The sequence below is a fragment of the Vicia villosa genome, linkage group LG6 (genome assembly GCF_029867415.1).
Source record: "Vicia villosa cultivar HV-30 ecotype Madison, WI linkage group LG6, Vvil1.0, whole genome shotgun sequence".
Lineage (NCBI taxonomy): Eukaryota > Viridiplantae > Streptophyta > Magnoliopsida > Fabales > Fabaceae > Vicia > Vicia villosa.
In genome coordinates this window covers 125,311,455-125,325,698 of record NC_081185.1, presented here as the reverse complement: position 1 = coordinate 125,325,698, position 14,244 = coordinate 125,311,455, and the positions used below count along the sequence as shown (strand labels likewise).

Genomic DNA, 14,244 nt, shown 5'->3' with positions numbered 1-14,244 from the left:
AACAAAAGGGTGACAAAGATCGAGTTTTGGGAGGACTGAATTGATACAAATGGAAGGGTGAAATACAACTTAATCGAGTTGAAGAATGATGAAAATGTGAAGGCCATGTGGAAATCATTTCGCCGTAGGATAACTAAAGGTCCGATTGAATTGCATGCGTAGATCCAAAGATCCGTGGATGACATAATGAAGTGTCTGATTCGTCTAGAGTCTTCCGTTAGTGCCTAGGTTTTCATGTTTCAATGTATTGTTTAGGCTTGTTATTTGTCATCTGATGTTTGTTAACTATGTTTGTTTGTTATTGATGTTATTTTCTTTATCTACTCGAAACATGTCCTAGCCAAAAAGATTATCCAATAAAAAAGATGTTCATACAAAAGATGTTCGTACAAAAGATGTTCGTATAAATGATACAATCATAACAAATTAAATCTACATAGGTCCTCCACGGGCAACATCCGTCAACCAAGCTAAAATATTGTGAACCTCAACATCAGGGGGTTCAAAAGACCTAGGAGGTTATCCAAGTGAACGACGATGTACTGCAGGCGACTGTCCTGGTCACTTACGGGAGGTGGAGGTGGTGGTGGTGGATCAGAAGAAGCCTTGATACTTGAAGGCTCTGGAACATCAGACGCTGCGGCAGATGGTATGACCGTAGGGTGTGACACACTAGGGAACCACTCCAGGTATCCATCCTGACACTGCCCAGGCTGCTGAACCGCAACGGGTGTATCAAGGATCTCAAGGGGGAGCTGAGGATGTGACTCTGAAACCAGCGATTAATGCCACCAAGTGGAGTCTCTGAGACCGACTGTGGGATGCCCTGTATATAACCATACTGGCGTAGACACCTCTCAGGCAAGTGTCTAGCCACATGGCTCTTCCATCTGACATACCCTGAATATAAAGATACATCAAAAGGAAGATGATTGCGGTGACATGTATACGGTGCCCAAATGACATCATCCAGCGTCAGAGCATTCAGCCTCCGCCTGTACTCAATCACCCCTTCTGAAAGGATCTGTCTGGCCTTCCACCTCCTTGCACAATGGTCAGCAGCCGCACAATGTTGGGTCTTCCGCTCACAGATGTGAGGGAAGTGCTCGTAGATCCAACACTGCATAAATAGAAATAATCAAGCCCAAATAAATTATAATAAAACACAAAAAATCATATAAAAATATATACCCGTAACAAGCTTAGATAATCAGCAAGCTGTCTGGTGTCAGGACGAGATGCGACATCAAGCGCCGTGTACAACATCGTCAATGCCGCCACTTCCCAAGCCCAACATGGGATGTCAAGGTCGCTGAATAAAGAAAGATAGCGGACATATATATAAACTCCAGACTTGTCCGTAAATGCCACTAGATGTAGCATGTACGCTCTAGCGGCAACCTGGTACCTCCCTGCATCGACAAGCTCTTGATAAACCTTCCTCAACCAAGACATCTTGAGGTGAAAGTCCCGAGTGTCACCAAACTCCTTAAGCACAACCAGCTCATCAACCTCTAAAGCATTCATCACCATGCGCAACGTCGTCACCTGGTCCCTATCAACTATTGTAAAAAATGTGCCAGCAATCGGAAGGTGAAATAAGGAATGCACATCATCCAAAGTCACTGTCATCTCCCCAAATGGAAGATGACAGGATGATTCTCCGGGTGCAATCTCTCAACAAAAGGTGATAATAGAGGGGTGTCCAGCATTGTCAGTGAGTATCCAGTAAAGTACATCAAATGGTAGTCCCGAACTATCCTTGCCACCTGCTCAGGCAAAGGTCTCTCGGGGAAGTTCTTCAACTTTGACCTGTGAGAAGTGAGCTTCAGCATTGGACGCTCCTGTAACAAAAAAAATACAATTAAAATACAATAGTATAAATCAAATTGCATAATAAAAATTAAGCACTTAAACATTGTTACATACCTTGCCCTGCCATATTCTATAAGCGACATGGTCAGCATATCCTGTCAAAACGGACCTATCAGAAGGTCCTCCTGGAAAAGCTCCATCAGTGTATACTGATGGCTCCGTAGATGCACCTGTGGTGGTGTCCGTATCATGCACCACCCGCTCCTCAATAACCCCCTCTTCAACCACAGCCACCGGCTCCTCAACTCTAGGCACCTACTCCTCAACAACCTCAACCTCCTTCTCAGCAACAGGCACCCGCTCCTCAACAACAGCCACTAGCTCCTCAGTAACAGCCACGGGCTCCCGAACAACATCCACCGCCACAAGCTCTTGAACCACCTGCTCGTCCACAATAGTGGATACTCTACCACCCCAACAACGAGGTGCTCGAAACCCCCTCCCCGCTTGCTCAGCCCTCCGTTTCCGGTTAGAACCTGTCGGAGGAACGCGTTCAGCACGTAACAATGAGATACCAGCCTCATCAGCAGCCGCCCGAGCACGAGCATCGACTCTATTAATGGGCCGAACCGCAACAGTACAATCTCTGCCACTAGTCCACACTAAAAAAAATTAAAAATATAAGAAAAATAGCATTTAAAAAAAATAGAAATACCGGAAATTTCAAAATTTTCGTATGGGAAATTATACCGAAAATTTCAAAATTACTGGTATTTTTATAACTTTATAAAAATACCGGAAATTGTGAAATTTCCGGTAGAAAATACCAAAAATTTCACAATTTTCGGTACAAACTACCAGAAATTTCATAAAATCTACCGGAAACTTACTTGTTTTCGCCAAATTTTTGTTACGCTTTCCAAATTTCAGGTATCGCCCAAAGATTTGAAAAATCCGGTGTTACACGTAAATTTGATAAAAATGTGGTAATGAAAAATCCTTGGGCATTTAGGTCATTTCATAACTTTGGGAGGTGGCAAGTATAATTAAGGGGGTGACATGTAGATTCTTCTGAATCAAGGTAAGGGGATTGCTCTTTTTATCCTTAGGGATTCTCTCACACCATCGTAAATAGACAAAAATATTTATAGCATTTGGAGATATATCTTCGAACACACTTTTTTCACACTCATCTAAGGCAAAAATGGTGAGAAATCCTTATTCTGTAAAAATTTGATTCAGAGATGCATCTCCGTATGCACGAAAATTTGATTCGGAGATAATCTCCGTAAGCCCCCTTAGTTCATTAGTCAGTGAAATTTTTGGTACATTTCTAGAATATGCTCTGTTAGGTCAATACATAAATAGGCAGAATGGAATCAACTCCAAAATAAACACTATATAGATAAACATTACATAAATTTAGCATTACATGTTATTAAAGACACGTGGTTCAGGATGTTACAACATTCTTATAATATCTTCGGTTGATCGTTGAATCGTGACATCCACTTCAATCGAAAAGGTATTCCACATCACCTTCAAATCATCGACTGTGTTCAGTTCAAGCATGGTGAATTGTATCTTCCCTTCGTTGTCTATCGAAGGTGAATGGTACTCGAGCTTGAAAACTCTCCGATTGCATTTCTTTTAGTTGTTGTGGAAATTTGGAACGTTGCTCGGTAAGCTCCTTCACTGTTTGAGTAAGTAAATTATTTTGAGCCAATATTGCATAATTTGTACCTAATTCAAGGATTTCAGCTTTTCTTTGTGTCGATCCTCTATTATATTGAACTTGGTGATCATTGAGTTTCATTCTCTCGATAATAGATATTGCTTCTTCTGCACTCTTGGACGTCAAGGAACCACATGCAGTTGCATCTAACAAAAGTTTTGGCTAAGGTTGAAGTCCATTGCGAAAGATGTGAATTTATGTAAGATTATCAGACCTATGATTAGGACATTTTTTTAGCATTTACTTATATTATTCCCACGCTTCACAAAGCATCTATGTTGATCCTTGAGCAAATGCGGTGATTGCAGTTTTAACATCCATGAATATGTTTTGTGGGAAAAACCGATTAAGAAACTTTTCTTCAAGAATGTTCCAGTTGGTCATAGTTTGAACAGGTAGATCTAACTAATAATCATTTGTTTTCCCAATCAAAGAATGAGGAAAGAGTTTCATAAATACAACTTCCTCTTCTGTTTCAAATGCTCTAAGAGTACCAACTAACTCATAAATTTCGGTGAGGTGAGCGTAAGGATCTTCATGATCATGACCGGTGAAAGGATTCACATAAATAATATGATGCAATCTTGTTTTCATCTCAGTTTGGCTAGAATTTGTTGGAGTTCTAGACATATGAGGTAATGTCCGTGGGCTATGATGACAAGGCATTCTTCCAATTTTTGGATCAACCTGGTTGTTGTTGTTGTTGAAATTTTAATTGTTGATATTGTTATTGTTCTCGCCATAGTCAACCGCAATTTCTAGTTTCGGAGATGATGCAAAATTTGAAGTAGAAGTTATCTCTTTTTGCTTTCGTTGCTTGGCTAGTTACTTGCGTTTTTTGGTTTTACTATTATTCCTTGGGGAAGTTCTTTCAATCTATGGATCAAAGAGCAATTATTCTACCGGTGTTTTACCTCGCATACGCAGAATTCTCATTCTAACAAGCACAAGTTAGCAACAAGATGGATAGAAGTGTGTGTGTGTGTGTATATATATATATATATATATATATATATATATATATATATATATATATATATATATATATATATATATATATATATATATATATATATATATATATATATATATATATATATATATATATATATATATATATATATATATATATATATATATATATATGGACGTATCAAATGAGAACTTTAGTTATTATGAGAACTGAGAACTTTCAATAATAACCGTACGATTTAAAATCAATGACTCAGATTTTACTTAAATTTTAAGAGACAGTAATTCATAGATAGATTCTGGTTTAAATACATATGACATTAAAGCAAATCTGAGCATTGATTTTAAATCATACGGTTATTATTAAAAGTTCTCAGTTCTCATTATAGCCAAAGTTCTCATTTGATACGTCCCTTATTTATATATATATATATATATATATATATATATATATATATATATATATATATATATATATATATATCCTATTACACAAAACATCTTTGGTTGATTTAAGTTATTCATTTTAGTAGTTAGTATGTACAACTTAGCCTCTGTGTAAAAAGCCGGTAGATTACTGCTATTGTACGATCAAAGCTATTGTCACCGTGATTTATAAAAGCAACAATATGCCTATGTTTGGTTTGGCTTCTAAAAACCTCAAACATGCGTTTCAGCCCTCTAACGTGAAAAGTGGCATTTTTTTCTTGTTTGGGTTTTTCTTCAAAATCACTTCTACTCCTCTAGAAGCAATTCTGATAGAAGCTACATTTTCTAGCTTTTGAGGTTAGCAAGAATCAATTCCGTATTTATGATATTTTGGTTGTTACAACTTTCCTTCTTTAATGTCATCAATTGTTTCTTCTCTTGTGCTTATTCAGACGGATATCTTCACCAACATCATCTACTTTAATTCCTTATTTTTGCTTTGTATTAATGAATTTGGTGAACCAATTTTGATTAGAACTCATTACCATCAGGTTTATTTATACACCACATCCCTTACAACAAAAAATACAAGGCAAATTTCTACTCCAAGAACAACCAGGTAATCTCATGAATTTTGTTCTGTGATGGCTATAATTTGTAATTTCTCTGCAACTGATATGAATTATGAGAAGAAAAAACTGTTCTTCTTTTTCTCTTACCTAAATGCATTCCTAGTGTTTGATAAAATAACTCTTAGAATTTAATTTTCTTGTTTCAATATTATGCTAAAATATTTGATATGTTATTAATCACTTTTGAAGTCTCATTCTTAATACTGTATTCTATTATGCTAAAGTATTTGCCATTTAATTTGTATACATAGTATTATGACTACAAAGATAAAATTTCATGTTGATTCTCCTTCAAGTAATGATGAAATTAAAAGATCTAAAGCTAGATGGACGAATCTTAAAGTCAACGAAATGTTCATTCAAGCATGTATGGAACAAGTTCTATGTGAAAATCTGCTACATGTTTATATACTGTGAAAGATTTATATGTTTACAACAATGATCATATTTTTTGGTTATATGTTGGAAACAACAATGAAAATATGCTATATGTTTACTGTTAAAAGGGTAAGTATTTCCTTTATCGTTTTCACAGGGATTGATGTGATACCACTGCCGTTCTACAGTTTAGTGTATTTTGAGTTAAGGTTGGGTAATAGCTGGGTAACATTAGATGTAAAGAGCATAAAAGATAAATAAAGATAATAAAATAGGGTTTGAAAATGATTTGAGAAAACTGTGCCAAGATTAGCGTTCGTTAGTTTTCTTCACATGTACTCTAATAATCATGTATATGAGCCTATTAATGATTAATACAACCATGTATCCTCTCGATACCGTTTATCTCTAAATCAATATCGTAAATATTATCATATTAACCGTCAGATGATCTTTCATGCCGACAATCAACATAATAATCTTTAAAAACTTGATACAAGTGATTATAAGCTCACAAATCTATCTCTAGAGTTTGTTTATTGATAGATGAATATCCTTTAGGTCAAGATTTGAAACATATCTCTCAATAGTGATCCAAAACAACAAATAGGACATAAATAACAAGATGTTCACCATATATTAATCATTAACTAAGTTCATACACAAAAGATTAAAAGAAATACATATTTACAAACTATCTACCTTTAATCTTGACACAAGAAGATGTTTAGCTCTCCATAGCCATGGAAGCTTCAACTACAAGCAACAAAACAAGATTTGCTAGCATCAAACTCAAAGAAAGATGAAGAAAGATGCTTAGAAATCTTGAAAATACACTTGAAATGGTTTTTCTCCTCTCTTCTCCTTTGCCCTAACTTGTGGTCTAAAAGTATGTATGAAAAATTGGTAAAAACCCCCTCAAAATATCATCTTAAGTGCCTAAACATAAGTGGCTAAAAAGTAGGTCCGCTAAGCGGATAACACAAAATATCTGTTTTGTGTATGAGGACTCGCTTCTGCCAAGCCCCGCTTGAAGCGAGGCTATTGAACTTGGGGAGCATAAGCGCGCTTGTGGTCCGCTAAGCGGACCTGCTGCTATAATTCTTCATCTTTTAGTCTTCAAACCTCTTTTCAAGTTCATTCCATCAAAGTCTTTCAATCCAAGCTTGCCAAAATCATCAATACCTATATAAAGATTAAAGAAAAGTCATAAAACTTAACTTATGTACAACTTAAACAGAAGGTTATTCATTTACATAATATTATACTAAAAGGAATCAAAACTTGGTGAGAGAGTTAAGAAATACCACAAAATCTATGAACAAAATATGTACAAATAGGATTCTAACATTTACATACTGTGAAAGAAATATATTTTAAAAATATATTTGCTATTACTTGAAAATATTAATACATACTACATTGTCAATGGTCATATTTTTTGCAATTATGAAGGGATAAATGAATGATCGGAATGAGCAATCGGCCAACAATAGAGAAAGAGAAGAAGAGGAAAAAGAAGACGATGAAGATGATGAATTTTTTCGACAAGCTATTTTTGTGGCTGCACTAGTTGGAGAATATGCAGTAAATCAATTATGCAAAGAAATATTGTAAGGTAACCCCACTCGTTGTTATGAGATGTTTCAAATGGAAAATCATATATTTAATTTGTTTTGCACTGAACTAGTTGATCATGGTTTAAAGTCTTCTAAAAGAATGGGAGTTGAAGAAATGGTTGCAATGTTTTTAGTTGTTGTTGGACACGGGGTAGGAAATAGAATGATTCAAGAAAGGTTTCAACATTCGGGGGAGACTGTTAGTAGACATTTTCACTGGGTACTTCGTGCTTGTCTTAAGTTGTCTCTCAAATATATTAAACCTAAAGATCCTACATTTCATGAATGTCATTCCAAAATAAAAAAGATCAATTCTATTGGCCTTTTTTTTTAAGAATGTTATAGGAGCAATTGATGGTACCCACGTGTCATGTGTAATTAGTGCGAGCGAGCAAACCAGGTTTATTGTAAGAAAGGGATATCCTACACAAAATATCATGGCTGTATGTGATTGGAATATATGTTTCACGTTTGTTTTAGCCGGTTGGGATGGTACTGCACATGATGCACGTGTTTTTGACCAAGCTCTCACAAATGTGAACCTTAATTTTCCACACCCACCTCCAGGTTTGCTCTTTTTATTACTACAAATGATTTGTTATAGTAATAATATTTAACTTCACTTTTAAATTATTTATTTATTTTTATAGGTAAGTATTATTTGGTAGATTCTGGCTATCCAACACCAATTGGATATATTGGTCCATATAGATGTAAACGTTATCACCTTCCTGATTTTGGGCGTTCTAACGGGTTTGCAAATAATAATGAAGTATTTAATTATTACCACTCAAGTTTAAGGTGCACAATAGAAAGAACTTTCGGAGTATGGAAGAACAAATTTGCAATTCTACGTTGTATGCCTAAGTTCAAATTTCAAACAGAGGTTCAGTTTAAATAGTTGTCGCAGCAATGACTATACACAACTTTGTTAGAAGGATTGTAGAAATTGATATTGATTTTAATCTTTATAAAGATGAAAGTACAATCATTCACCATGATGATTATCATAGATCATCTAACTTAGATCAATCACAAGTTTTAAATGTCGCTTCTTCAATAGAGATGGATCACGTTCGAGACTCAATCCGCAATAAAATTATAGAGTACAGGTTAAAAAACTAGTATTGTTATAATATTTTAGTATTATAATGCACTTTAAATTATTATTTTAATAATATTTTAGTACTATATTGCATTTTAAATTTTAGGGTTAAATATGTATGAGGTCCCTGTAAATATGGCACTTTTCAGTTTTAGTCCCTACAAAAATTTCCTTCGAACTTTGGTCCCTGTAAGTTTTTCCGTCCCCATTAAGAGTCCCTCCCGTTAGATTCCACTAACGGAGGGTGACGTGTCATGCCAAAGGTGTGAATTTTTTTTTACAGCTGTTTTTATTGGTGACACGTAGGACAATTGTGTTTAGACATAAGGGGATCGTGAAAAAACTTTAACCCTAATTTCTTCTGCAGCTTTTTCTTCTGCAGCTTCCTTCTTCATCTCCACACTCTCAAATTTCACAATCCCTTCTTTGGCTTCCTTCTCTTGCTTCGTTTGAGTTAGTCGCTCAATTGAATACGTCGCTTGCAATCTCACGATGTCATCTTCGTCTAGGAGAACGAAGCCAACATCTTCATCAAGTGTGAGTACACGTCCAGGTAGGAGATGTGCGTGTGATGCTCGTATGACTTCGTATTACTGTAAGAATGGAGCTAACAAAGGGCGCCTGTTTTGGAGATGTCCATTTTGGCAAGGTGATGAAACTTGTAACTTATTTATATGGGATGATGATATTGCTCAACGAACCGGTGTTCACGAAATGTCAGATCATGAGAGCAAGATGAAGGAGGTATCAACTTCTCTTGAAACTATGAGAGAGTTGTACGAAATTTCACAGAAGAAGAACAAGAAATTGAAGGTGAAGATAAAGTCAGATGTTGTGTATGGAAAGATGAAGACTTGGTGTATTGTTGTGTCTGTAATAGTCAATTTGTATTTTCTATGGAAATGTAATTGTTGAATCAGTGTTTGGAATGATCATTTTGGATGTAATGTTGTTGGTACGAAATCTGAGTTTGTTAATTGTTGAATTTGAATTAGTTAAATGTAATGTTTGTTAATCTGAGTTGGATGTAATGTGAGTTGGATGTAATGTTTTGTTGTATCAGTGTGTTTTTTATGGCCAATATGTATTAATGTTGTATCAGTTATTCTCATTCAATTATAATCTGTGTTTTTGTTTACACCAGTTGACATATATGTGTCTATAATTTGGCTATATTTTGTCTATATTTTACTATAAAATTTGACATATAGTTGACTATAAAATGTGTCATTAAAGTGACATATAATTCATCTTTAAACCGACCTGTAAAACACATATACTTGACCATAAAATTTGATCAGTACTTGTCATATAAAGTCACCTACTAATGACTTATAATTGGTCTCCAAAATTTGCACAAAAAACCATTGACATAACATTAGTTTTGATACATATGTTCACAAAACACAAGGCAGATAGCAGTAACATGAAAATAGTTAGAGGACTAGCCTCACTAACATTACAAACATAACATTTTTCCTACTGAGTTCATTCAAACTAAACAACATGGCATCACTAAGTCATCCTACTGAGTCATCCTTTTGCAAATGGCCTCCCAATCTTCTGACTGCTTCCCACCCTTGGATTGGTCTGAGGTTGCTTCATCTTCATAAATGACCAAAGGGTCATCAGGCTTCTTTCCAGGGCCAGGTATATTCTTTGTTTTTATGGTCCTAAGTCTGTCACTCTGCCTTTTTTGAACACCCATATCAACAATCTTCTTGGGCTTATGCTTCTGGATTGGTTTTTTGACCTAGTAATAATGAACAAGTACAGTTAATCTATATGAATCACTCATTTAAAAAAGTGTGAAGTGTCCAAATAAGACTTACAGGTTCTGAACATGTTGGCCTGGATGAAGAAGAAGCAGTGGATTTGGAAGTTTTCTTGACCACCTTTGGAGCTTTACCAACAAAAGTTTTGACTGTTCTTTTCACAGGAGATGTGTCAACATTCAATGGTTGAACATCTAGAATTTCATCATCATCAAGAATCTTAGCCAATGTTTCAGCATCTATACCACAATACTTTTTAAGAGACGACTGTGAATCATTGATGTCAGTATTGGGAGCATCTTGAACATCATCTTGTACAGGGACAGCATCTTGAACATCATCTTGAACAGGGTCAGCATCTTGCACAGGGATATCAGCTTGTACATCAGCCTTTTCAGGAACAGAATCAGGAACTGGAACATCATCTTGCATAGGAATATCAGCTTGGACATCATCCTTTTCAGGAACTGCATCAGGAACAGCATTTGCAGCTACATCACATTCTGGTTCAACAGTCTTAGATTTTTTTGTCTTGGGTGCCACTTTATCTTTCTTTTTCTTGTTGATAGACCCTATAGGCCTCCCCTGAAAAAATTCACAAGACATATGTCAGTCTCATAAACTAAAAAATGCAGGAAAAAAGAAATAATTAAGTTAGTTCCAATACCCTTTTTTTGCTTGTTTGACTAGCCTGAGTAGGAGCCTCTTGTGTTGGAGCCTCTTGTGTTGGAGCCTCTTGTGTTGGAGCCTCTTGTGTTGGAGCCTCTTGTGATGTTCTTGCAGCAGATACAACAACTATTTGCTTATTTTTCTTGCAGATCCTCTTGTTATGACCTAGTACAAAGCATATCTTGCATCTGTGGGATGTATTTGTTCTTTGCCACTTGGTTTGATTTGCCTCATCAGGTTCTCTCCTGCGTAGTTTTTTGGGCCTCCCTGGGCCACGTTTGAACAATGGTGGCATGATAATAGGATGTGCTGTCTTAGGCCACTTATTTTGCCCATTCAAAGGTGTTATCACCTCACTATAACAGTGTTCATAAGTGGTCCTAAGATAACATTTGTGCACATACTTAACTGGGTCATCAACTTTCCTATGAATGGCTGCTACAGCATGCCTACATGGTATCCCAATCAACTCCCAATAGTTACATGAACAAGTGTGTTTTTCTAGGTCCACTACAAAGCTATCAGTGAAAAGCACATGTGTTACCTGAAATGTTAACCTACCAGCATACGTAGCTGTCCAACTAGCACTTTTCTCTATTTCTCTATCTAGTCTCCTTAATGGTTTGGTCATTACATAACCCTTATAAGCATTCACCTTTTCCCTAAGTGTTGCAAACCTACCCATCAAGTAGTTTCTGATCCACTCAAACATTGTTATAATTGGTTTGTCTCTTTGCAAAAGTATGGTAGCATTAAATGATTCACTAAGATTATTCATTAAAACATCACATTTTGAGTAGAAAGGAAATGCATGCTTACACCACTTGTGTTTGGGGATTGCCTGCAGCCACTCATAAGCATCCACATTTGCTTCCTTGATCATGAGCATCTTTGCCTCATGTGCCTCATAATAAGTTGCCTTAGCAGCAGCCATCATTAGATCCCTAAACAATGTCCCTCCACCAAACTTCTTTTTGAAGTTAGCATAAAGATGCCTTAAACAGAATCTATGCTCAAAGGAAGGATACTCCTCATCAAACACATTGACCAGACCCTGAAACAAATACAAATACTTTTAAGTAAATATTGTATAACATAAATACTTTGTATTTTAAGTAAACAACATAAATATTGTACCTTTTGCTGGTCAGAGATAAAACACCATCTTCCATCACCAATATCTTCCAACAACAACTTCATGAACCAGCTCCAAGTGTCCTTTGATTCATTTTCTACAACTGCAAATGCAATTGGCAAGTACTGATCATTTGGATCTCTTCCTACAGCAATGAGCAGAATTCCACCATATTTATGCTTCAAGTGACATCCATCCAATCCAATGAAAGGTCTACATGCTTTTTTTAATGCCATCTTAGTCCCATCAAAACACATATAACACTTCTCAAATCTTGGATTTAACCCTTCACCAGCACATGTTGTATTGAGTTTGAATGTATTCCCTGGGGATGCCCTTCTTAACTCAGCACCATAAGACCAAAGGAGGTTGAATTGCTGACTAGAGTCACCTTCCACAATCTGTCTAGCAATCTGCCTTGCCTTGAATGCCCTACAACCTGGAATTTCTGTTGCATATCTAAGCCTAACATCTGCCACCACATCATTCAACTTCATCTTTGTGTTGTTCTTCAACCCATCAACAATGACCTTAGCCACCCAATCAGCTTTAGCACATCTATTAAAGAACTGTCTTCCACACTTGTGCTTAGAATACAAGGTTTTAATCCTAAAAGTAGTGGATGTTAGGACTCTACTACATAGCACAGTGTAATCACACTTCTCCTTATCCTTACATACAACCCTACATCTATTGGCATCATTCTTTACAAACTTAACTTCCCTCCCATTAAGAACATTGTGCTCTAGTATAGCATCTTTAAACTGCTTAAGTGAACGAAACTCCATTCCAACTTTAAAAACAAAATCTTTTGTGAAAGATTCTTCTGCATTGAACCTTATAACACATGGTCTGTCATCACCACTATCATCATCAGCTCCACTGTCCAATTCATCTGTCATGTATTCCTCCTCAATTACATGTGCCTTGCCCATCTCATCTGTAATAAATATGTTATTGTCTGTTTCATTAGGGACAGCATTGTTTGTAACAGGTGGACTCCTGACTTCACTAGTTTTACCTACACCCACTAGTTCCTCAAAGTCATCTTCAAACCCATTCATCCTTTCTTCCTCACTGTCATCAAAGTGTACATCCTTGATACTCTCATCACTTGAATCTCCACTGCATTCATGTAATGGTTCCTTCTCTGATGCACAAGCCTTACCCTTCCCTTTTTGCCTAACAGATTCCATAAAAGTCAGCTCTCCTTCATCTGGTTTTGGCTCACAATATATCTCAACTTCAGCTCCATGACCAACAGCATAAGCAGCCAACTCAGCAGAATCTCCATCATCTCTGAATGGATTTAAATCAGCTTCAAATGATCCTGCTTCATGTTTCCACCACATCTTAACCATCTCAAAATCAAATTCAGGGTCAATACTCTTAACTAAATCACAGGCCTCAAAGAAAGACCAATAGTCACTATCTTGACCACTAAAAGCATACATGTCCCCACCATCGTATTTCAGTTCAGGGTCTTTTACAAACTTGCCCCTTGTGTAGAAAATAACTTTAAACTTAGACATTTCCTGTTAGGTCAACACAATACTTAATTCATTTTCTAACTAGGGAAACACAATACTTAATTCATTTTCTAACTAGGGCAACAAAAAACGACAGATAAAGTACATATGCTGTACTCAACAGATACGACTAAATAATCAAAATCTTTGTCCTATAGTAGTTAATGTTTGTTTAACAACCACTATGATTAGAAAATAGCAAAAAGTCTAAGAAAGATGAACCATTCACATACCTGGTCCACGCAAAAGAGAACGAACGACTCAGCTCCAATATGCTTCGTTTTGGGACCACAAGATGCTTCGTTTTGGGACCACAAGATGCTTCGTATTAGGACCACAAAGATTCTTCTTGTCTGGGTTGTTGGGACCACGATGGAAGTTGGAAGAGAGAAGTGTTATCTAGGGTTTGCAGTTGAAAAGAGGAGAGCTTGAGTGAAAAAGAAAGACTTAA

At 36.3% G+C, this 14,244-nt stretch overlaps 2 protein-coding genes across 2 annotated transcripts; both read right to left on the bottom strand.

The window, feature by feature from the left end:
• Positions 1–285: 285 nt before the first annotated feature.
• LOC131614607 (protein MAIN-LIKE 1-like) lies at positions 286–1,632 on the bottom strand. Its single transcript, XM_058886170.1, has 4 exons — positions 1,192–1,632; positions 838–1,120; positions 570–769; positions 286–336 (listed from the first exon to the last, which is right to left on the bottom strand). The coding sequence occupies exons 1-4, from the start codon at positions 1,630–1,632 to the stop codon at positions 286–288; spliced, it is 975 nt and encodes a 324-aa protein (XP_058742153.1).
• An 8,505-nt stretch (positions 1,633–10,137) lies between these two features.
• Positions 10,138–14,021, bottom strand: LOC131614606 (uncharacterized). The gene is made up of 4 exons (XM_058886169.1): positions 12,267–14,021; positions 11,128–12,183; positions 10,518–11,045; positions 10,138–10,438 (listed from the first exon to the last, which is right to left on the bottom strand). Exons 1-4 carry the CDS (start codon positions 13,794–13,796, stop codon positions 10,211–10,213), a joined length of 3,342 nt encoding a protein of 1,113 aa, XP_058742152.1. The 5' UTR covers positions 13,797–14,021; the 3' UTR covers positions 10,138–10,210.
• Between the last annotated feature and the right edge of the window lie 223 nt (positions 14,022–14,244).